Genomic DNA, 23,754 nt, shown 5'->3' with positions numbered 1-23,754 from the left:
GATTAGCAGTTTTGGACAGAAGGTATGGCTGATCCCCTCTAGAGAGGTGTCTGTGACCTAACGTTGCCTACAGTTCTGGGCATAGCACTCTAGGAGAATCTAGGTCAATAAAGTCTGTCTTTCCCTCAAGTGACAGTGTGGTTTGGTAGTGATCAGAAATTACATACCCAGAAAATAAGGTAATTTATGACAAAGACCATAAAGGTTGTATAAAACATACCAAAATTGAGGAATAGTTCTTCTGGTCTAAAAGATGACAGATAGAGAGATAGGAAGGTAGAAATACACACACTATACGTAAATATAAAGTAAATATATTTTAATTTGTATGGGTGTTTTGCTTACATGGCTGTCTGTGTACCACTTTCCTGCCTAGTGCCTGCAGAGACCATAAGCGGGCATCGGATTCGCTGTTACTGGATTACAGATGATTGTAAATCACCATGTGGGTGTTGGGAATTGAACCCAGATCCTCTGGAAGAGCATCCAGTGTCCTAACTGCTGAGCCACCTCTCCAGCTCTGCTCTTATGGTCTTTAGTCCAAGGACAATTCCTAACAGTGACATAGTCTCTTGATTCTGTGATGTTCTCTGAGTGGTTCTGTTAACATCTCACTCAGGCTTCCTCATGAACACACACTCAGATTACTGGAAAGAGCTCATTAGCCAGCGATGGCCTCACTCACATAGATGACCATTTCAAGTACCAGACTGGCTTAGCTTCTGTGGAGCATGGAGCTGCTGCAGATGATGGTGCAAGAGTAATAAAGAGACATTACCAAGCCTCGTTAGGTTAGGCCACAGCACAGCCACGATTGCTTCATTGTTATTATATTTTAGTGTTCACAGTAAAGCATGTGCCTGTCTATAGTCAGTATGATATAGACTCCACACCTCCCCTCCCCGCCTCACTGTTTTTGAAGTAGAGTCTTACTATGTAGGCCAGACCAGTGTTGAATTCTTGGTGATTCTCTTGGCTTCTCCAGGGCTGGGATCACAGGTATGCACCACCACATCTAGACAGACTTTACTTATTGATGAAAGCCACTCTATTTTTTCTTCTTTTATCCCCTTTCTGACCTTTGTTTGTTTGTTTGTTTGTTCTTTAAGACAGGGTTTCCCTGTGTAGCTTTATCTGACCTTCTTATTTCCCCTTCCCTCTCTTTCCTTTTGTCTTAGTGAGGGTTTCTGTTTTTGTGAAGAGACACCATGACTATGTCAACTCTTATAAAGGAAAAACATTAATTGGGGTGGCTTATAGTTCAGAGGTTTAGTCCATTATCATGATGGTGCAATATGGTGGTGTGCAGGCAGACATGGTGCTGGAGCTGAGAGTCCTTCATCTTGATAGGCAGGCAACAGGAAGTGGTCTGTCTCACTGGGTGTGGCTTGAGCACATATGAGACCTCAAAAGCCCACCTCCACAGTGACACACTTCTTCCAACAAGACCACACCTACTCCAGCATGGCCACACCTAATAGTGCCACTTCCTTTGGGGCCATTTTTTTTTCAAACCATCACACCGTTGCTTCTCCTTTTCTCTCCTCCTTGCCTTTCTCCTCTCCTTTTCTGTCTCCTTGTGATCAACTTCATGTCACCATGCATGCTAAGCAACTGCTCTAATAGCACGGTAACTCACTGCCACCTCAGCCTCAGTGGGTGTGCTTTCCAATACGTTCCTCTATCAGTACCGCTACAGAAGCTTCATGGACCGCTACTCTTTGTGAGGGACGCTCCTTGAGAAACCTACACGCAGGGTGGGGGAACGAAATAATGTCAACATTGACAGGTAAAATGTCATCACTAGTAATCTTTTATTTTGTGGGAAAAAAAACAATGCTAGAAAGTCATGGTACAGCATACTTGCTTCCTAATAAATAAGAATGTAATTCTAGTATAAGAAAAGAAGAGGATTGGGGTTAGAATTGGGGAACTAGTTCAGCTGATATCATATCTGAAGCTATGGGATCAACCCCCAGCACTGCATAAACTGGGTACGGGGACTCATGCCTGTAGTCCTAGCACTTAGGTTGTAGGATAAGGAGGATCAGAGCTTCATTTTCAGCCAAATAGAAAGCCTGGATATGTGAGAGTCTGCCTCAAAGAAACAAGACAAAAACAATGACAGCAAAAATGAGATCACTTCTGTCTAGTCAGGATATCTCAGAAAAATTCAGTTTTTAAATTTTATTTTTAGATATATTTATTTTATTTTTTATGTGTAAAAGTTTTTTGCTCACATATATGTGCTCCAAGTGCATGCCTGATGCCTGAGAAGGTCAGAATAAGGCATCTAATCCTCTGGAATTGGAGTTATGGATGGTTGTGAGCTACCATGTGGGTGCTGTGAATACACCCCTGTTCTTTGTGAGAACAATGAGTACTTTTAACTACTAGACTATCTCCCAAGCCCCAGAACCCTTAAAATTAGAAAAATAATTGGGTGAGGCAGGTTGATGGCACACACCTTTAATCCTGCATTTGGGAATGAGAGGCAGGTGGATCTCTGTAAGTTTAGGGTAGCCTGATGTGTATTGTGAGGCACTGTCTCAACTGATAAATAACTAAAAACAAATAAATTAGACTATTATGCATGAGTAACTCGAAGTTGACTTATCTACAATAGGTCAATAGAGAAATACAAAACCATTTCTAATTTGCTCACAGTTATAAAGCTGTTTTCTCCTGGTCTCCTTTTAGGTCTTCTGTCTTTCCTTTCTTTAATAATTATCCTCATTGGTTTTTGGATATATGTGAGTATGTGTCTGTGGACTCCCAGGTGTTAGTGGGATCCAGATGAGAGTGTTAGATCCCTTGGAGCTGGAATTATAAACGGTTATAAGCCGCCTGGTGTTAGGAACCAAACTTGGATCTTCTATAAAAACAGCATTGCTCTTGCTTAAAAAGACGTCTTTTCAACATGTGTAGATGTTTTTTGCCTGCATCTATATCTGTGTACTATGTGCATGCAGTACCAGAAGCGGTCAGAAGAGGGCCTCAAATCTCCTGGAATTGGAATGAGCTATCATGGAGGTGCTAGGGATCAAACTCAGGTCCAGGAAGAGCAGCCAGTGCTCTTGTTGGCTTTTGTTTATTGTTTGTTTGTTTGCTTTTTCAGACAGGGTTTCTCTGTGTAGTCCTGGCTGTCCTGGAGCTCACTATACAGACCAGAATGGCCTCAAAGTCACAGAAATCTACCTGCTTCTGCCTCCTGTGTGCTAGGATTAAAGGCACACACCACCATGCCTGGCTCAGTTTAACTATAAGCCATTTCTCCAGCCCCAACCTTGATTTTTGAGACAAGGTCTCTCTCTGTCTTGGCACTTGCCTATTAGGAACTGGGATTACAATTAGGAGCCGCCATACTTGACTTTTTTATGTGAGTCCTGGGATCATAAGTCAACAGACATGGATGCAGGGGACCAAGCTCAGGTCCTCTGGAAGAGCACCAGATGCTGTTGTCTGAGGTCTCTGCCCTGTCCGGTTCCCGCAGTCATTAAGAAATCACACAGATGAGGTCTACATTAATTATAAATTGATTGGCCTAGTATCTCAGGCTTTTTATTAACTCTTATAACTGATATTAGCCCATAATTCTTGTGTGTTAGCCACGTGCCTTGGTACCTTTTTCTTTCTTGGTACCTATTCTGCGAGGCAGTCACATCTTGTGTCCTCTGCATCCAGATCACAACTGTAGACTGAAACATTCCTCTTCCTCGCCTCTACTTCCTGCTTGGTCACTGTCGCCTACCTATGCCTCCTGCCTGGCTACTGGCCAGTCAGCATTTTATTAAAAATAATACAAGTGACAGGGTACAGACCATTGTCCCACAGCAAGGTGCTTATAACCACTGAGCCATCTCTCTAGCTCTGAGGTTTGACTTCTTTTAAGACAAATTTATATTACCATGTATGAGTAATGTATCCATTGAAATTGAGTAATCTTCACTAATCCAATAGGTAGAGAAATGCAAAACTAATGGTATTTGTAAACTGCTCACAGTTGATGAAGCTCATTCTCCTTGGCTTGAAGTGTGTTTCCCTGGTTTCTCTTCCTCTTCTTATAGAACGTGGCTCTTATTTATTATAGCCATGTTTTAAATGATGAAGATTCATTCCAGGATAGCCAGAGCTACACAGAGAAACTCTGTCTCAAAAAACAAAAATGAAAAAAAATAATAAATAAATAATGAAGATTCTTTGCAAGTTCAATAGAGAGATGCACTGAGCATGATCTCAGACAATAGGGTCCTCTAGTAATGTCAGATGCTTACGGTAGTGAGTGGCAGGAGAGAGGGCTGGGGTAGGAGATAGAACGGCAACCGGAGTAGCAAAGGAAATTCCTTTTTTCTGAGTTTAGAAGATTTGAGAAGGCACTAGACTGGACAGACAGAGAGCAATAATTCGGGAAGTTAATTCTGTTGTCCCGCCCTACCTTAGGACTGTTGTATGCAAGTTCAGCAACATGTGGGAGGTACTAGATAGGATATGGGTGTCTGAGTTACTGTTCCATTACTGTGAAGAGACACCATGACCAAAGTAACTCTTGGAAAGCATTTAATTAGGCTTGTTTACACTTTCAGAGGCTTCGTTCATTATCATGACAGGAAGCATGGCAGCAGGGAGCATGGGACTGGAAAAGTAGCTAGCTTCCTAATGACTATACTATGGGGCTTCTTATTCAAACCACTCTTCAGTTCAGCCTCAGACAGATTTTTAGGACAAGGGCAAAAAGCAGCCACACTCTTTCCCAAAATACCACAAGAATAACCTCTAGGTCACTTACTCATATTCTTCCCTTCTGAAGCTCATTAAGCTGGGCTGTCATAATCTACGTTGCTCTCGGTCACTCTCTTCCATGCTTCTACAAGTGTGGTTCATTCAGCCTTGCTGAAAGCATTCAACTCCCTTCCTAACCCAAAGTCTCAAAGTCCACATTTCACCAGCACGGAGCATAGTTAGACATGTCACAGAAGCACACCTCTTCTGGTACCAATTTCTGGCTTAGTCGCTGTTCTGTTGTTGTGAAGAGACACCGAGACCAAGACATGAAAGAAAGCCTGGCCACAGCCAGGTGTAGTGCAGGACAGCTTCATCACAATCCTCAGGTAGACAGAGAGCCTGGGCCTCACATGGGCCTTTGAAACCACAAAGCCTGTCAGACCCAGTGGCATACTTCCTCCAGTGAGGCCACATCTATTCCAACAGAGCCACGCCTTCTAATTCTTCTAATCATTTCTAACAGTTCGGTTCCGTGGTGTGAAGCCTTCAAATATGGAGCCTATGGGGACCATTCTTATTGAAACCACCCATGAAGTGTGGCTCCTCAGTAGGAGCAATTCCTTCTTTATAAATGTTCTCCTGGTGGTGCAGACCCCATACTTGAGAGGCTAAGGCAAGTGGATGCAAGTTCAAGACTTGAACGAGCTTCATAGTGATTCTAAAGCCAGCATAGGTAGCTTAGTGAAATGTCTCAACAACAACAGAGCTTGCCCAGCACATATGAGCTGTTAGGTTCAGTCTGCAGTAAGGGGTTTGCGGATGAGAGTGAGGAGGTTGGGGTGGCAATGAGGGTGTGGAGGGGTCATCCTCAGATACAGGATTAAGAGGAGCTTCTGTCTATAAATTTGTTCATAAAAGGAAAGATAAAGAAAAAAAAACAATAGCCTGGGAGTGGTAACGCATGCCTTTAATCCCAGCACTCAGGAGGCAGAGGCCGGTGGATCTCTGAGTTCGAGGCCAGCCTGGTCTACAAGAGTTCCAGGACAAGCACCAAAGCTACAAAGAAACCTTGTCTCAAAAAGAAAGAAAGAAAAAAAGAAAGAAAGGAGGGAAGGAAGGAAGGAAGGAAGGAAGGAAGGAAGGAAGGAAGGAAAGAACAATAAACTTAGCAGGAAGACGTAAAGAAAGAAACTGCAAATACTTACAAACATTTTCTTCACATTACCAACCAGATGGTAACTAGTAACTGCATGGGCACAGCAGGGAGCAGTATTTGTCTGACTTCTGTGACTCAGAATGTTATACTTTTTATTTATGTTTTTTTAACTTTTAGATTTATTTTAGGTTTATGAGTTTTTTTACTCTCATGTATGTCTATGGAACTTGTAAATCCCTGGTGCCAGAGGAGATCAGAAGAGGGCACCAGATCTCCCGGAACTGCAGTTGCAGATGGCTGTGAGCTGCAACATGGTTGCTAGGAACCAACCCTGGATCCTCAGCAAGAGCAACAAGTGCTCTTAACAACTGAGCATCTCTCCAGCCATGTACTCCACTCCTTTTCTTCTCTGAGTTGGTTTCTCAGCTTCCTCTCCAGACTAAAGAACGTTTTGAGGAGCTAGAGGACGGGAGCAGCGCTGCAGAGCAGAGTGTACTGTACATGCGGAGGACCCGGGTTTGGTTCTCTGCACCCACATCAGCGCTGCAGAGCAGAGTGTACTGTTCATGCGGAGGACCCGGGTTTGTTCTCTGCACCCATATCAGCCGACTCACAATTGCTCCGGGGAATTCAGCACCTCTGGTTTTCATAAACACCTGTATGAATGTACACTCCCTCCCCACAAACACATACACATATTTAGAGTTAACACATATATGCTTTGGAGGCAGAGTTTCTCTATGTAGCCCTGACCATCGTAGAATTCTAGAAGATCAGGCTGACCTCACAGAGAGCCTCTGGAGTGTTTGGAGTGGTAGCATATGCTACTATATATATCCAGCATAAAGTAAATATTTAAAACATGATTTTCATACCATGCAGAGTAAATTAGCCCAGATAGCGGGGTTGGATAGGGTGGTATAGGAGTGGGAAAACTTCCTGGACTTTTGCTCCCTTGTGGTTCATGTCTTTCATGAGTCCTAGTTCCTCTTTTTTATTTAGGAAGTAGTCAGCCTCTATCCTTGGAGCTGTTCTTCGGGGCCAAAGCTGTTAGATTACTTCTTAATGTCTACCCAGTTATTCCAAGCACTAAGGAATGCACAAATGGAGAAATGAAAACAACAAAATACACTTCAAATATTTTAATAATTAGAGAAATATTGGTGGTAGTGGGAGTAAATATTTCAAGTGGAGAAAACTCCATTTTGTGATCTAGAGAGGATGAGAGATAACAGTTAAGGACAAGTATTAAACAGGCTTCCCGCCCAGAAACATGGAGATTTTTACCTATGTGATGGGATCTCATATAGGCCAGCCTTCAACCTACTGGTAGCTAAGAATGACCTTGGATGTCTGAACCTTACATTCCAAGTTCTGGGCTTCTAGACAGATATGCACCACCATACCCAGCTTTATGTGGTGTTGGGGACTGAGCCTAGCGCTTTATGCAAGCTAGACACACACTCTACCAAGTACATCCCATCTCTTGAGGTACCGCATGAATTCTGTTTTGTTTTTTGAGACAGAGTCTCTGTGTCGCTCTGGCTGTCCTGAAACTCACTCTGTAGACCAGGCTGGTCTCAACCTTAGAGATCCTCCTGCCTCTGCCCCCTGAATGCTGGGATTAAAAATGTGCACTTGTGACTATATTATAATTTTATTAAGTGCTAATAACCACATGTGACTATTCTGAGTATTGTGGGATTCTAGATGATGATGATAGACTAAATGAGCTGCTAATTTTTCTCTGATCCAATTTAAAGTTAGGTGGATATTAAAACATAAACAGAGGCAGTGGGAAATAGTAACAGTCAGCATTTAATGTGTGGTTATTATAATTACAGTGCCAGGTACTTAACAAAACACTTAACCCTATTTTATATGATCCTTGCAAGAGTAGCAAATAAATTACTCTAATCATTTTCCAGATGAGAAAATTTCGGCATAGAAATTTTCTTGGGGATGGGTGACATGTAGTGGTATATTATTTGTATTTGATAAATAAATCTTGCCTGAAGACCAGAGGCAAAGCTAAAGCCACTAAAGGTTATTAAAGGTGTGTGCCACCATGCCTGGCCCTAATGGTTCAAAAATAATGCTAATAATAATATAAACCAATTAAAAATAAAAAAATTAAAAAGAGCAGTCAAGTCGGGTGAGAATGGCAGAAGCAGGCCTATCTCTGTGAGTTTGAGGCCAGCCTAGTCTACAGTGAGTTCCAGGACAGCTAGAGAAACCCTGTCTGGAAAGATCTCTCAGAAAAAAAAAAAAAATAGTAATTTCCTTGAACTTTTTTTTTTCTCTTTCTTTCTACCCTACCCCCACCCTCCCCTCCCCAACTGCACAGACTGGCCCAGGCTGGCCTCAATCATTACTACTACTACTACTACTACTACTACTACTACTACTACTACTACTACTACTATTTAGACAGGGTCTCACAATGAGCAGCCCTGGCTGGCCCGGAACTCAGAGATCCCCTGCTTCTGTCCTGAGCTCTGGGATTAAAGGTGTGTACACCGGCTTTCCAGCTATTAAACTGGTGCGTAGTTAAGGCTCAATAAATATTTTTGAATGAGAAAAATAGGATTGAGAAACAGTGGCTTGAGTTGTGGTAAAACAGCAGGCAGGAGAGAGCTCCCAGAAGAGAGGCAGAAAAATGATTCTGAGATCTAAGTAAGGTTTGGTTAAGGAGGAGGAATTTCGAATGCTTACCAAGGCGGTGTACTGTTTAGGTGTGTAGGGTCCGTGTGTATAATTCTGTTGGGTGAATTTTCTTCCTGACAGTTCTCGGGGTTAGCAGAATTGTCTGGACCCGGTAAGGTGCGTCCATTCAATTTGTCGCCAATCCTGTCTGTGCCCAGGAGCCAAGCTGTCTAGACGCAACCTCGAGTTATGTGTTCCGCAGATCCGCGAGGCACCAAGTCAGCTCTGTCTCCCGCGTGGCCCTACTTCCCTATTCCCGAAAGTAACTTAGTCAACGTTTTGCTTCATTCTATTCTAGGATTGCACAATCTATGACTTGAATTTTTCGCTTTCCAAATTCTTACACAATAGCTCAGCGGAGAATGGAGTTGCAGGTCGGCGGTTCCGGGGCTCTCCACCCTCCGTCTAGTCCTCTTCCTGGGTTGGAGGACAGTGTCTGTGTGCGGGGTCGAGATGCTGGGTTCCCTAGACTGGAGAGAACTCTTGCGAGGCTTCCTGCCACACCTCTGGATGAGGGTGTGTCACCATGGAGACGAGGCCGCTGCCATTGGCTGGCGCCTCCGGCCGGGGCTATAAAGCCGGGCCCGGAGCACGGTGCACTTACAGCGTCAGCCAGACTCAGCCGGTGTCGCCCGCGGAGCGGAAAGGGCAGGATCTCGGCGCGGCCGTCGGTGACACCATGGAGAACAACGAGTGAGTGTGTGGCCCGGGGACTGGACGCTCTGCCGAGGGGACGGGCTGTCGCCGAGACCTGGGAACCTAGCGGGCTGGGCCCAGGAAAGGAACGAGCCCGCGGGGGACGCGGAGAGGCCTGGCGCGGAGCCCGGCGGACTCGGGGTTCCGGAACGCTGGGGCGGGCGGGCGGGCGCGGGAATCCAGCTGTAGGGCGCCCGGAGCAGGAAGGAACAGGTTAGCGCAGTGTAGGCGACTCCTGTCGGGAACTGGTGCCTCTGTGTGTGCTGGGATGCTTGTGGGGAAGCAGGTACAGCCCTGTCCACTTCATAACACAACTTTGCATTCTATGGGTCCAGGTAACCAGGACATAATTCTCTTGTGCTAGTCCGCAGTTCCTCCTTTAGAAGGAAAATGCTCACTTTCCAAGACAGCCCTTCTCTTCCCTCCAAACTAGACGTCGCATTAACAAGTTGGGAATGGAGTCTTTGTAAGACTGAGAAATATTTATTGATCTGCTCAGAAGACTTCCACTCTTTTCTGTCCGAAAAGCAAGCAAGCAAGCAAGCAAGCAAACAAACAAACAAAAAAAACCCCTCCGTTTTGTGTTGGGAATTTCCAGATTAATTCACCAGCAGAGCTGTAGGGATAACCACAAGGTCGGGTGTTCTTGAGGACTGAACTGTGGCTGGACATGGCCAGTTGTCATGCCCCATTTCTTCCCGCCCTTTGGGTTGCGGTTTCATTCATTTCTTGCTATTTATGTCGCCCTGTGACTCGCTCTTTCCCTGCCTTAGCTGTTTCATCGAGGGTAACCTGTTGTGTTGCAGTCCTCTTTGACTGTGTGTGTGACAAAGTCCTCCTATACTTCCAGGCTGGGCTCCTTATCCTAAAGTCTGGGGCTGCCACATAGCTGGGACTTAAGACTTTCTTGTTGGAAGAAAAAAAAAATTCTTGTTGAGGCTTTTTTAGTTGTGCTCAATTTTTTTCTTCTTCCTTCCTTCCTTCCTTCCTTCCTTTTTTTTTTTTTTTTAAGATTTTTTAAGACATGGTTTCTCTGTAGCTTTGGAGCCTGTCTTCTAGACCAGGCTGGCCTTGAACTCACAGAGGTACACCTGCCTCTGCCTCCCAAGTGCTGGGATTGAAGGCGTGCGCCACCACCGCCCAGCTAATTGTGCTCAATTTATGTTCCATGTCAAAGAGGAATCTTTAATCTTTACAGTTGGTTGTGATGGAACTGAACTTGGGACTGTGAATGAGAAGGTTCTGGAGTTTTGTTGTTGTTGTTTTTAAACCCTTTGGTTTCTTGAGACAAGATTTCTCTGTGTAGCTCTGGTGCCTGCCTGTCCTAGAACTCAATTTGTAGGCCAGGCTGGCCTGGGTCTCACAGATCCATCTGTATCTGCCTCTGCCTCCCCAGTGCTGGGATTAAAAGTGTGTGCCACCACACCTGACTTTTTAGAAAGTTTAACAAACATGTCCAGAGGAACTAAGGCACTTCTACTAGGAGTGTTCTTATTGCTTATTAATAAGTAATAAAAATAAAAAGCTCAGTGCTGGTGACAAGACTCCAAAGGTGAAGGTGGTTGCTGCAAAGCCTGCTCACGTTCCGTCCTTGGGACCCACGTGGCAGAAGGAGAGCACTAAGAAACACACATGTGCTGTAGCATGCTTTGTGCACATCACACACATATACGCCAACTAAATCAAACTTTTAAATTAAAAATTAAATTAAAAAAATTTCACCTGGGCTGGGTGGTAGCAGTGCACGCCTTTAATCAAGGCACTCAGGAGGCAGAGGCAGGCAGATCTCTGTGAGTTTGAGGCCAGCAGCCTGGTCTACAGAGTGAGTTCCAAGACAGACGGAGCTACCCAGAGAAATTCTGTTTCAAAACAAAACAAGGAAAAAAAAAATTATCCAAAGAGCTGCCTAAAGTCCTAGTTACTCTAGTGGTAGGCTGGGGTGAGAAAATCCATGGAGCCCAGGGGTTGGAGATTAGTGTAGGCAGAGTAAGGAGACATTGTCTCAAAACAAAAAACAAAACAAAAAAACAAAACAAAAGGCAAGAAACTTGCCTTCAGGAAGGCCTTAATTCATTCTGAGTCCTCTCTGTGGTTTGATTCTGCATCATAACCCTGAAACCTGGTTCTATGTCTGTTACCAGGAAAGGTATGGGCCTCCTAGTGCTGGGTGCAACTTAGTGGCGGAGCCCTGGAGGGCGCGTTAATGGAAACAGGCTCTGGGATGAAGGGTGTTTCACGGCAGAGGTTTAGTGGGCCGGTTCAAAGGAGAGATGGGGAAGTGGAGGGGTAAACAGTCCTCTGCTGCGGTAGAATACCCGCCAGGTTTTCTGCGCGAACAGCCACTTTCCTCTGCACTTGGGATAGCAGGTGAACTCACTTTGTTTCTTTCCCTCCAGATTCACTTACGAAGATTATCAGAGCACCGCTGAGTGGCTTCGGTCTCACACTACGCATCGACCTCAAGTGGCAGTGATCTGTGGTTCTGGGTTAGGAGGTCTGACTGCTAAGTTAACTCAGGTCCAGGTCTTTGAGTACAGTGAGATACCCAACTTTCCCAAAAGCACAGGTACTGGCTGGGCCTGGGAGCTGTTGGTGGGTGAAGAGACGCGATGACTGGGGAAATTCTAAGGAAAGAAAGCATTTACTTTGGGGCTTTCTTTCCGTTTCTGAGGTTTGGTCCATTATCGTGTTGTGGAGCTTGGCGGCATACTTGACACTAGGGCTGTAGACAAGAGCTCCACCCTCAAAACCCAACACCAGTGTCATACTTCTCCCACAAGGCCACACTTCCCTAGCCACTAAGAATGCAAGTTTATGCACCTTGGGGCCATTCCTTTTTTGTTTGTTTGATTGCTTTGTTTTGTTTTTTGTTTTTGGAGACAAGAGTTTCTCTGGGTCACTTTGGAGCCTGGCCCAGTACTTGCTTTGTACACCATTCTGGTCTCAAACTCACAGAGCTGCCTACCTCTGCCTCCCAAGTGCTGGGATTAAAGGCAAGCACCACTATCAACCAGCATGGGGCCGTTCTCATTCAAACCTCCATAATGAACATGTGTGGAATCTAATCAAGGAGATGTTTCTACTTTTGTCCTATCATTTGACCACTGTGGAATCAGAATGACTTTAGAAAGAAATCACCCTGATTGAAATTCTATGGTGTGTGTTGAGGTGGTGAAATTCTATAGTATGTCCTGTGTGTGTGCTGCGTTGGTGAGATTGCTCAGCAGGAAAAGTTGCCTGTAGCAAGGAGCCACTTGTTTGTCCTGACCTCCCAGAACTGAAATAACCACACAGAAACTGTATTAATAAAACACTGCTTGGCCCATGAGCTGTAGCTTCTTTTTGGCTAACCCATTTCTATTAATCTGTGTATCACCATGTGGCAGTGGCTTACTGGCAAAGATTTGGCACATCTGTCTCTGGAAGCGGATCCATGGTGTCTCAGACTCCACCCTTCTTTCTCCCAGCATTCAGTTCTGTCTTCCCCACCTACCTAAGTTCTGCCCTATCAACAGGCCAAGGCAGTTCCTTTATTAACCAATGAAAGCAACACATAGACAGAAGGACCTCATATACCAGTTGCCTGTCCACAGACATGATGTTCAGTGCCCAAAATCCATGTACTGAAAGGAAAGAACTGACTCCCTCCAGCTGTCTTCACACCACACTGCACGCGTGCGCGTGCACACACACACACACACACACACACACACACACACACACACACACTCTGTCACGGGCTCTCTCCTCCAGTCCATGGCTTCAGTGGAGGAAGCAGTATCTGAAGACCCAGGACAAGATCTCATCCGTTCTCAGTGTCTCCTGCTGCATCTGCTCCATCTGCAGCTTAGATACACAAGACAACAGTAATGCTGTGGCCACCACGTGGCTATGTACGCACACAGGGATTAGTGTAGGAGAACACTTGGTTTACAGCAGCTTTGGAAAGGGACCCACATGCCCCATTATTATGGAGCTCTGACATCTCAGTGTTGCCCTGCTACCGCAGCCTGGAAACATGGGCTCAGGTGAGACAGGGCAGGCAAGAGTACTTGATTTTTGCTTTTTTTTTTTAATTTATTTCCTTTGGGGCAAGTTTGGAAGGCCAGAGTAGGGAGGTATGGGGATAATGAGTAGAAAGGTAACGTTAGAGAGAAGAGCAAAGGAAAATAGTAGTGGCCTTGACTCCATCTGCCACTCCTTTCTCCAGACGAGAGCCCAGTACTAAGGGATGAGTTGCTTTGAAGTTGATTGACTTACTTTTCATTTGGGGGATTTTCTAGGTATGTCAACTTTGTTCTATTACTAGTGTTTTCTTATGATTCTTGGTTCTAGTTCCTCTTCCTGGCAGATCCATTCCTTAAAGAAGTTTAGGCTGCCCTCCGATAGAGGACACTGTCAGATGGGGGTGGTGACAACAGTTAATCTTGCCCCCTAGCCCCACATACCCCGCATGGGTATTGTTTCCCACGGGACTGTTAATGGGTCAGAAAGAATGAGTTGCAGGGGTCTCAAACGGACTCTTCTTCCTTTGGAATGCCGGCATAGTTAGAGTTAATTATCAGACATAGCTTAGAACTTGGGAAATCTCAGGAAAGGCCTATAGTTACTGAGTCCACTGATTCTAATTTTGGTTTGTACTCACTTTTTCTCCTTCACATACGAGTTTCTCTTTGACACACCATGCTTTGTTGATAGTCATGGAAAACCTGTTCTTTGCCAAACAGAAATGAAGGAGTGGACGAGTGGGCGTGGGAGAAGAGGGGTTGGGAGAAGGGAGTGGGAGGAGAGGAGGGTGGGAAAACTGTGACCAGGATGTAAAACGAACAAACAAGTTTCTCCATCTTTGGAAACATCTTTTGAAATCCTTTCTGTTGTTTTGTTAATGTTCACATCACATATTTTTACCTCACACCTGGTGCTGTTTGTATGATTATGACGATCTGGTCACCAGACTTCTGTTGTCTTATGTTTGATTATATCATCTCACGTTACACACAAGTGGTTTCTCTAAGGGCCAGTGTGTGTGTTACAGGAAAGAATGGTCACCGTTTGAGGCAGGCTTTCACTGTGCATCCCTGCAACCTGGAACTGGCAGGGATCTGCCTGCGTCTGCCTCCTGAGTGCCATCACGCCCGGCATAATCGCTTTGCTTTTCCTTTTCTGTTTGCAGTGCAGGGTCACGCAGGTCGCCTGGTGTTTGGATTCCTGAATGGAAGAGCCTGTGTGATGATGCAGGGCAGGTTCCATACGTACGAGGGTTACTCACTGTCAAAGGTAAATCGGGCACAAGCTTGGTCGGACTTGGAGAAAATGGGGGCGGGGCTATTCGACTTCGTTGTCTATTTGGGCTAGGTGAATTTTTGATTTCTTGTTGCCTGTTGTTTCATAGTGTGTATTATGTACACCTTTGTGGGTAGGTTGGTGAGGTTTTGAAAAGTCTTTCCTGATCTTTTCCACCTGAGGTGACATTCCCAGTGAGGGTCTTCCATCTTCTGGGTGTGGACACTTTGGTAGTCACTAATGCAGCTGGAGGGCTCAACCCCAGCTTTGAAGTTGGAGACATCATGTTGATCCGGGATCACATAAACCTTCCTGGTTTCTCTGGTCAAAACCCTCTCCGCGGCCCCAACGATGAAAGGTACGTATCTTCGCCCTTTGCTCTCGATGCAGGGGTCCAGATTTGTTCAAGAGTTGGGAAAGAAAGCCCACTTGGTGCCGTTTGTCTGTGTTCCAGGTTTGGCGTCCGTTTCCCTGCCATGTCTGATGCTTATGACCGGAATATGAGGCAGAAGGCTTTGAACGCCTGGAAACAAATGGGGGAGCAGCGGGAATTACAGGAGGGCACCTACGTGATGCTGGCGGGTCCCAACTTTGAGACTGTGGCAGAGAGCCGCTTGCTAAGGATGCTAGGAGCAGATGCTGTTGGTGAGAAGCGGGATTTGGCTGGAGGCTGGATCTGGTCAAATAGCGAAAGGGAGGACCAGGTGATGGATCTGGGGAAGCAGGAATTGGGTTACTGGGAACGTGGTGGACAAGCTTGAGTTTCAGCAGCTGCGGACATCAGCACAGTTGCCTTCTTAGGAGAGTGGCGGGTGAGGAAAGCACGTGACGGTCATCTTCTCCCTCTCCCCATCAGGGATGAGCACAGTCCCAGAAGTCATCGTCGCCCGGCATTGTGGGCTTCGCGTCTTCGGTTTCTCGCTCATTACTAACAAGGTCGTCATGGATTATGCAAACCTGGAGAAGGCCAATCACAAGGAAGTCTTAGAGGCCGGGAAAGCAGCCGCACAAAAACTGGAGCAGTTCGTCTGCATCCTCATGGAGAGCATTCCTCCCCGCGAGCACGCCTCCAGCTGACGGGCCTCCAGGGTTTGTGCTGCTTCCCTGCTGGAGTCCAAGTAGCTGCCTGCTTTGGTCCCTTGCTGCTCTTAGATTGTTGCAGAAAGGAAAGAGGAGGATTCCTGCCCTTCACCTCCCCCTTACTCTTCCACCCTTCTGATGTCCGTCCCTCTTGCTCAGCTGCCTTCTCAAAACTGTCTACCTTTCAGTCCTGGAGAGCTGGAGCCCGTGCCCCACCACACTCGGGGTGTGTGTGTAAGACAGTACCTTCCAGACCTGGAGACCATACTCGGGGTGCCCGCCTGGGCCAGTCTGGCTCCCCTAAAGCACCAGAGACCAACCCAATACCTCTTGGATTTTATTTAGCACCATAATGTTTTGAGAATAAAGAGATCAAGTACTTTCTTGTTTTGTGTAATTTGGCCAAGATGGGCTTGAGAAACTGTGGGACCACATGTCTTGTCTGATTCTCTGATTTTCAGAAGTAACTAAGGATGGAAAAGAGGTGGCCGGTGAGGAGCAGAGGACAAAGGTGGAAGAGTGAGGATGTCAGGAGCAGAGGAGCAGAGTGACCCCCTCTTTTAGACTTGTCCCTGCCCGTCGGTCTGCTTTGCTCTGGTTGCTTTCCTGTACATCTGCAGCTCAAGGCTCTCACTTCCTCTACCTTAGCTGCCACTTTCTTACTGCATTCCTTTTTTTTAAATTTTTCCTTGTTTTTATTGTGCTATGCATTTTTCTCCATTATTGCATTCTTTTTATCCTTCTAGTTCTTCAGCCGTATTTTTTTCCACCCCATCCTCCCTCCCGACAGGGAAGCGGCAGATAGCTTTTGCTGTTTTTCACACTGCTGGCCAAGTTCTTTCCAACCCCAGCCAAGCCTGTGAAGTTGGGTCATACTCAGTTTCTCCTTAAGCACTATGTGGTGGCTATTCTTGGTTGTCAACGTAACTACATCTGGAATTAATTAAAACTCAAAAATAGATGGCATACCTGTGAGGGATTTTTGCTTAATTTGAAATGGAAGGATCTACTTCTAATCTGGATCTTTGGGGTAGGAAACCACACCTTGAATTCAGACCTTGAGTTGGGAAGACACACCTTTAATCCAGATCTAATCTGGACCACTCGTTCTGCTGGAAGCCTATGAGGACATGGAAGAAGGAAGCTTTTGCTCTTGGCTTCCCTCTTCCTGCTAGCAAGTCTACTCCTTTACTGGCTTTACAGTCTACTTCTTCAGGATCCCAACACACACTGAAAACCAGATGAGACCTCCAGCCTCGTGGACTGAGCAACTACTGGATTCTTGGACTTTTTGTTCATAGTCAGCCAATGTTGGATAATCCTGTAAGTCATCCATTTATCCATCCATCCATCCATCCATCACCTTGCTTACACGTTAAGGAAATTGCACTACCCTCTCATCCAAAACTAAACAGATCTTAAGAGACAAGAGAAATGGCTCTATATCAAGAGAGCTAGGTCTGTAAAGATCCCCAAATCGAAAGAACTTCTTGGAACAACTAATGATGAGTCCACTCTTATGTGAGAGGACCAAGGCGCCTGCAATGGACTGGTTTTCCTTGGGGCTTTGTGGAAAGTATGTTTGTTCAAAACATAGCTCAAATTGTATTTTTTCCTTGAATCTACCATGGTCAGCTTTATCATCAACAAATTCTTATGTGTGGAACATTGTCCTAAACAATTGTAACATAAATTGTAAAAGAGGAAGTAGGTGGGAAGCAGAAAATATAAGAAATAAAGAGCAAGGCTAAGCTAATCATGCCGTTTGTCTGCTAATGACTTCTTACTAATCTTGTTTAACTTTCTATTACCATGATTCAGAATCATCTCTTTCCACTAAACTTTGAGGACACCCTCAGTTGTGAGAGGGAAAGGAGGAATATAATATGTGGAAAGCAGAATACTGTGAGTGTCAATGATCCTCTCTGCTTCTGGAATTCAAAGGAGAACTAACTCGGGGTGGGGAAGGGATGTGGAAATGTATTCATGAGACTTGAGTTTAAGACGGTGGCAAAGATATCCCAGAAGGCACTACTTAAACACATTTGGGAATTATTTTTTTTAAATGGCTAAACTGAAGAAATGAACAGAAAGAGAAGAGGTAAAGCAGGAAAGGCAGAAGTTGTTCAGGGCCCTGATCTCGCCTGAGGTGTGAAAACTGCATCTTCTAGGCTAATAGGTGGCCATTCAAGTCCAATAAGCTAAAGACCTACAGCCAACTGCACTGATTATCTTGTCTGCCTAAAGGAAACAAAAAGCACTATTTTTTCAAATGGTAGTTTTTGCAATAGAGTCTTGTAGCCCTAACTAGACAGCAACTCAACTGACTGTGTAGCTGGGAGTTACAGGTGTGAGGCTTTCAGGGGGGCAGAACAGTACAAATGGGGCATGCATCAGGACATATATGTACTAACAATCTAACACACTAGCTGGAGATGTGAAGACAGGAGCATCCCTGGGCTCAGCAGATACTGGCAAGCCTACCTGGTGAGTTACAGGCCAGCGGAAGACTTCTGCTTGTATCATACATGCCAGTTAGCGTGTTCCATGTACTGTTCTCTATCATGCTTCTTTTAATCAGCACATTTTGAGATATTTTACACAAGTAGAGTTCCTTGATAATTTAAGTCAGTGCAGCCAAGAATACATTTCATGACCTTAATTTTTTGGGAAGCCAAGGAAGTGTGAACAAAACTCTCCAGGAGGAAACTGCTCCTCAAACTGAACCTTCTGCAAGGCTGACTGTTGGGAGCTGTAGTGTCACAAATCCAGAGGCCCCCTTCCACCCTCTTAAATCCGTTCACCTCCCTCCCCTGTCGCTGACCGAAAGCTTTGTGCCAGCTGGGAAAATCAATTGGAATGTACAGACGGCACCAGATTCCTTCGGTGAACCCGTATCTTCCACCGACCAAGAGCTAAAAGTGTCCTCAGATAACATCTGAGACCTGTAGCAAAGGTTTCCTCACTTTTCTGCAGCCTGCTTCTTGGATGTCTCTCCCAGTGGACCTGAGAAGTGTCTTTTGTTCACTTGCGTGTTTAGTGGTGCTCTTTTCCTGTAAGGGTCACAGGGATCAAACTGGGGTTGTCAGGTTTGGCAGGAAGTACCTTGATTTGCTGAACCATCAAACTGCCTGTGATCACTATTAACTATTAACTATATTAACTACTATAAAAACTTCATGAAACTCTGCCATATTGGAACAGAGAATTTAGGATAACCTAAATCTGTGCCGCCAGGTTATGGTCACTCATATTTGATTCCTGGATAAACTATGTCCTATCCACTTTGAGCTGGGAGCTGTGATTCTGCCACAACAGATTATGACATTAATGTTTTTTTTTAAAGCTGTTTCCTTATACATAGATTGACTATCTATGGGAACAAAAGAACAATGTCAGCACACAGGGGGTACTTAAAGAAAGGTTACCTCCCCTCCAGCACAGCCAGAGGGCAGGAAAGAGACACTGGCACCCTCCTTGGCACAGCCAGAGGGAGCTCTTGGCGCTCTGCTGTGCCTTCTACCTAACTGTGATTTGCCTGAAATCTGTGTGGCCCTTTTCCTGGTAAATTACGTATGCTTTTTGTAATAATATTTTGTTTCTAAGGGACATCTTTTGAACTAATACTGGCTGTATGCCTGGTTTTCTGCCAGTATTAATTTGTAATTCAATAAAAATGGAAATTTTCTTTTTTATAATCTGTCTACCTCATTTTTAGGTTTGGCTTAAATTAGATTTAATACTTTCCCAGAGTTATTTGCCTTCCTTCTTCTGCGTCAGACCAAAGAAACCCCTCCTCCATTTGGCTTTCACTTTCATCCCGCTGTCGGTTTGCTGGGTCCTTGCCTGGTTTATTTCACTTGCCAGTTTCCTCCGTTCCCAGCTTTGTTGTCTGGCTTCTTTCTCCAGTGCGTTGTGGGAGGGACACCATTTTGCTTGTTAGCAGTGGCTTTGTTTCCCCAGTTTCATTCTGAGTGCTGTTCCCGGCTCCTGCTGGGGCTTGAAACAAAGAGTGAATGACTCGCTGTTCTGCACCGTTGCCTGACCTGCTTTGATTCCTCCAAATGTTCCTTACTCACCAAGGGTGGCCTACGGCCATTTCCAGCTCTAATGAATGTGAATCTTTGCACCGGAATAAACAGAGCACAGTCACTACCGTTCTATCGCCCAACTCCAGCAAAGCATGGAAGTCATTTAGTCATCAGGGAGTGAAGATGGGTATATTGGTTTTTGTTTGTTTGTTTTAAATCACATTCATTTATTTGGTGCGCATGTGTGCCTGTGTGTGTGTGTGCACACGTGTGTGTGTGTGTGTGTGTGTGTGCGCGCGCGCACAAGTGTAGACAAGTACAAAGGTGTAGAGATCAGGGGACAGCTTGAGGATTTTGACTTCTACCATGTGACTCCCAGGACTCAAAGGTTGTCAGCCTTGGCAGCAAGTGACTTTACCTTTATTCTCTGGCCTTAAACCAAAGAACCTCTCCCTCCATTCAGCTGGTTTCTTCTTTTCCCAGCTCTCTTCTCCGGCTCGTTTCTCTAGGCAACATTTTGCCTCTTGTTTTTACTTTTGAGAACCAGTGTATTATGTAGACCAGGCTGGCCTTAGAGTTTTTACGTAGCTGAGGATGACCTAGAACTCCCGATCCTTCTGCCTCCACCTCCTGCGTGCTTAGCTCACGAGCATATGCCATGTCATTATGCCTGGCTTCAGTTGTTGTTTTTTAGTATAGGTGTTTTAAATATTCTCACTCTAGACATAATAAATGTTAGGGAGCCCATCAAGCCCCTGAGATTCAAAGCCAAGTTAAACTGTGTCTAGTGTCTGAAATTTCAGGGGGTAGTCACTAGGTCTCCTGGGAGCCGGTTGCTCTTCCCTCACAAAGGAACAGAGACTGTTAATCCCAAAGATGTGAGGAGAGAGACTGTTAACTCAAACCATTATGGCCAAATTAATTAATTAATGCAAGCTTTTTTATTTGCATACACAGGCTGCGTACGGGGGCGGGGGGAGGTTCAAGAGGTCAGTATTGGACATGACAAAGACAAGGCTTTTATAGCTAGGAGTAGGGGGTTCAAATTTGGAGGACAAGATAGGTGGGGTCACAGAAGTCGAACATACCCATAGGAAGTTAGTCCCTCCAGAAACAGACATGGTTGCCATTCCTGGAACATGCAATGCAGAGCCCTTTGTACTTAAGGTGGGCAGAGCCCAATCCTTGAGAAATAGGTTTAATCGTAAGCAGGAATGAACCTAGCTTGTCTCTACTATAGCATGACTTTTAAGCCTAAAATAGAGGCAGGCTTGTTCTTCAGAATCACTAGTATGCATCCTCAGACTCGGGACGTACCTTTGCCCTGATGAACCCGCCTGACTCCAGCAGCTGGAGCAGAAGCTGGGCGTTCGTTCACCTCTGAAATTGCAAGTACAAAGCACACGCACATGTGACTTTAGAACCCCAAAGCCTGTCTCCAATGACATCTCCTAGAGCAAGGCCAGACTCCCAAACAGAGCCACCAGCTGGGGACCAAGTGTTCAAATGCTCGAGACTGTGGGGGACATCTGCTTCAAACTACCACAGAGGAAGAGAAAAAAAGGATAAAAAGATAAAGTTAAGACAAATAGAAGAAAAGAGCAAAACAAAACAAACGCAGAGGCATTTGATTGTTTCTTGGAGCAACATTATTTTGCTGAGCCATTGCGGCTTTTCACTGGGCAGTAGGAGTGGCAATCAGCTAACTCGTGAGAATCCACACAAGAAAAAGGCCGTCTATGCACTGGCCTGCTGCCCCACCGCTGACCAGTGAAGCTGTTACACAGGATCCCTGTGCCTGCCCACCTGGGGTACACAAGAGGTTTCCAGGGCCTCTCCCCCATCACTTCTCCAGAACGGACCTGAGGAGCTAATGCAGCGTAGCTGGTGGGTTTGTGTGGAGAAAATCTGCACACATACCTAACAACAACAACAAAAAATTATAGGGGCTAGAGGAGATGGCTAGAGTCACGAGCACTCGCTACTGCTGCAGAGGACTGGGCATTTGTGGCAGACTTCTCTTCCTGCCCGGTCCCACAACTGCTTTTAAAATAGCTACTCAGAGTCTTAAAAACTGTTTGGTCTATTAACTCAGGCTTATTTTTAACTAGCTCTTAGAATTAACCCATTTCTACTAGTCTATATTTTACCACAAGGCTTGAAGGTTGTTACTTCACATCTTGCTTCTCCGGCAGCTGCGGGTGTCTTCCCGACTCTGCCCCCCCCCCCCTGTATTCAGCTTGCTTTTCCTGGCTAGCTATATTCTGCCCTGCCAAATGCCAAAAGCAAAACAATTGCAGCATACAGAAGGACATCCCATGACACTGGGTGCTAGCTCACAAAGGCTTGCACCTCTAGCTCTGGAGACCTGGCGTTCTCGCCTCCCTGGGAGCCTGCACTCACACTCACATACCCACACTCTCTTAATTTAATCTATTTTAAAAAATAATAAAAGATTACAATGAGATAACACTTCACTGGGGATGTAGCTCAGTGTTATGTTTGCCTAGACCCTGAAATCCATCCTTAGCACTAAAGTGATGACCCGTGAGATAACATTTCCCCTCACTAGAATGGCTGTGATAAATAGGATCGATATCAGCAAGTGGTGGCAAAGATTCCAAGAAACAGTGCGCTCCCCTGTAGCTAGCATGACTGAAGAATGGTTTGATCATTTTAGAAAGCACAGGGGTTGGAGAGATGACTCAGCGGCTAGGACTACGGGGTGATCTTGCAGAGGACCCAGGTTCAAGTCTCAGCACAGAAGCCACACATCCCAACCACCTTCCACTGTAGTTGTAAAGAGTCTTGATTCTGGCCTCTGAGGGCATTGCTGGAGTGTGGTGCAAAAATCATACACATAAAATAAAACAAAACCAAAGTTCAGCCTGAGGACCCCTCTCAGCTACATAGTTTTAGTTTCTTGGTAAGGTAACCATAGATCAACATGCTAGGCCAAGCCAGCTGGTTAAAAGATAACACCAAACCTGATAGAAAAGAATTCCAAAAGATTGCCCTGGCCACCGCAAGAGTATGCTTTAATGGGGTCAATGACATCTTTGGGAAACGGTCCCCAAGCCTATTATGCTGTTGTAGGTGCTGCATTTCATCCTGGGGTCTAGTGAAACGAGGTGTGAGAGGCTCCCGAAGTCAAACTTGTCTGCGTATTTTATGTTTTCCTCCTCTCCCTCTTCCTAAGATCTCTTTCTATAGCTGAGTAGGAGGTGTGGTCACCGGGGTGGGCCTTGAGGCCTCACAAGTCCACGCCAGCCCAGTCTCGTTCTCCATCCTGCAGATCAGGTGCTCAGCTACTGCTCTGGGCTGGGCTTCCTTACCTGAGGCCATGCTCCCTGCCATGATGGTCACAGATTAACCCTTTGAAACTGTAGGCAAGCCTCCAATTAAATGCCTTCTTCAGTTGCTTTATCATGGTGTTTCATCACAGTAGAGGAATAACCGCGATACACATCCAGAAAAACATCCGCAGTAGCACTGCTCACAATCGGTGGAACAGCCCACGTGTCCACAGCTGGTGAAGGAACCGTTTCTGTGTGTGTGCTATCAGTCTGATGGCATAGCAAGCCACTGACGCAGATCACAATAGACGCCACCTACGTGACCATGGATTTGTGGTTCTATTTATAGAAAATGTTCAGAAAAGGCATTTACAGAGATAAAAAGTAGATTAGCGGTCTCTGTGGTTCAGAGTAGAACAACAATTATTATAAATTAGCCTAGAGGTTTTATCTCTAGTGTTAAAATAGCCCAGAACCAACTGATGGTGATTATTGCAGCATTGAATAAAATGTCTAAAAACCACTGGGCTGCACCCATGAAACAGGTGGGTTCTATGGCGTGTAAATATACCCCAATAAGATGTATTGTATTATTTATTTGCTTAAGACAAGATCCCCCTCAATAGCCTAGGATGACTTCAAACTCACAATGACCCTTCTGTCTCCAAGGACTGAGATTGTAGGCATACATTGTTACACCTACTTTAATAAAAGGGATTAGAAGCTGGGCATAGTGGTGAACACCTTTAGGCCTAGCTCTTGGAAGGCAGAGGCAGACAGATCT

General features: G+C 45.3%; 1 protein-coding gene and 2 long non-coding RNA genes across 3 annotated transcripts; 1 reads left to right on the top strand and 2 right to left on the bottom strand.

The window, feature by feature from the left end:
- Positions 1–1,795: 1,795 nt before the first annotated feature.
- Positions 1,796–9,080, bottom strand: LOC146892215 (uncharacterized). The gene is made up of 2 exons (XR_015004793.2): positions 8,594–9,080; positions 1,796–4,147 (listed from the first exon to the last, which is right to left on the bottom strand). It is a non-coding gene; the product is annotated as an uncharacterized LOC146892215 (long non-coding RNA).
- A 15-nt stretch (positions 9,081–9,095) lies between these two features.
- Positions 9,096–17,399, top strand: Pnp (purine nucleoside phosphorylase). Its single transcript, XM_048435605.3, has 6 exons — positions 9,096–9,277; positions 11,677–11,846; positions 14,454–14,557; positions 14,746–14,921; positions 15,018–15,208; positions 15,420–17,399. Exons 1-6 carry the CDS (start codon positions 9,111–9,113, stop codon positions 15,638–15,640), a joined length of 1,029 nt encoding a protein of 342 aa, XP_048291562.2. The 5' UTR covers positions 9,096–9,110; the 3' UTR covers positions 15,641–17,399.
- Positions 17,400–19,385: 1,986 nt separating this feature from the next.
- On the bottom strand, positions 19,386–19,939 carry LOC125401357 (uncharacterized). Its single transcript, XR_007232322.3, has 2 exons — positions 19,723–19,939; positions 19,386–19,642 (listed from the first exon to the last, which is right to left on the bottom strand). It is a non-coding gene; the product is annotated as an uncharacterized LOC125401357 (long non-coding RNA).
- Positions 19,940–23,754: the final 3,815 nt, after the last annotated feature.

This window comes from Myodes glareolus, chromosome 12 (genome assembly GCF_982192425.1).
Source record: "Myodes glareolus chromosome 12, mMyoGla1.1, whole genome shotgun sequence".
Lineage (NCBI taxonomy): Eukaryota > Metazoa > Chordata > Mammalia > Rodentia > Cricetidae > Myodes > Myodes glareolus.
Note: the sequence above shows the minus strand (reverse complement) of the source record. Positions and strands in the feature narration are given on the sequence as shown.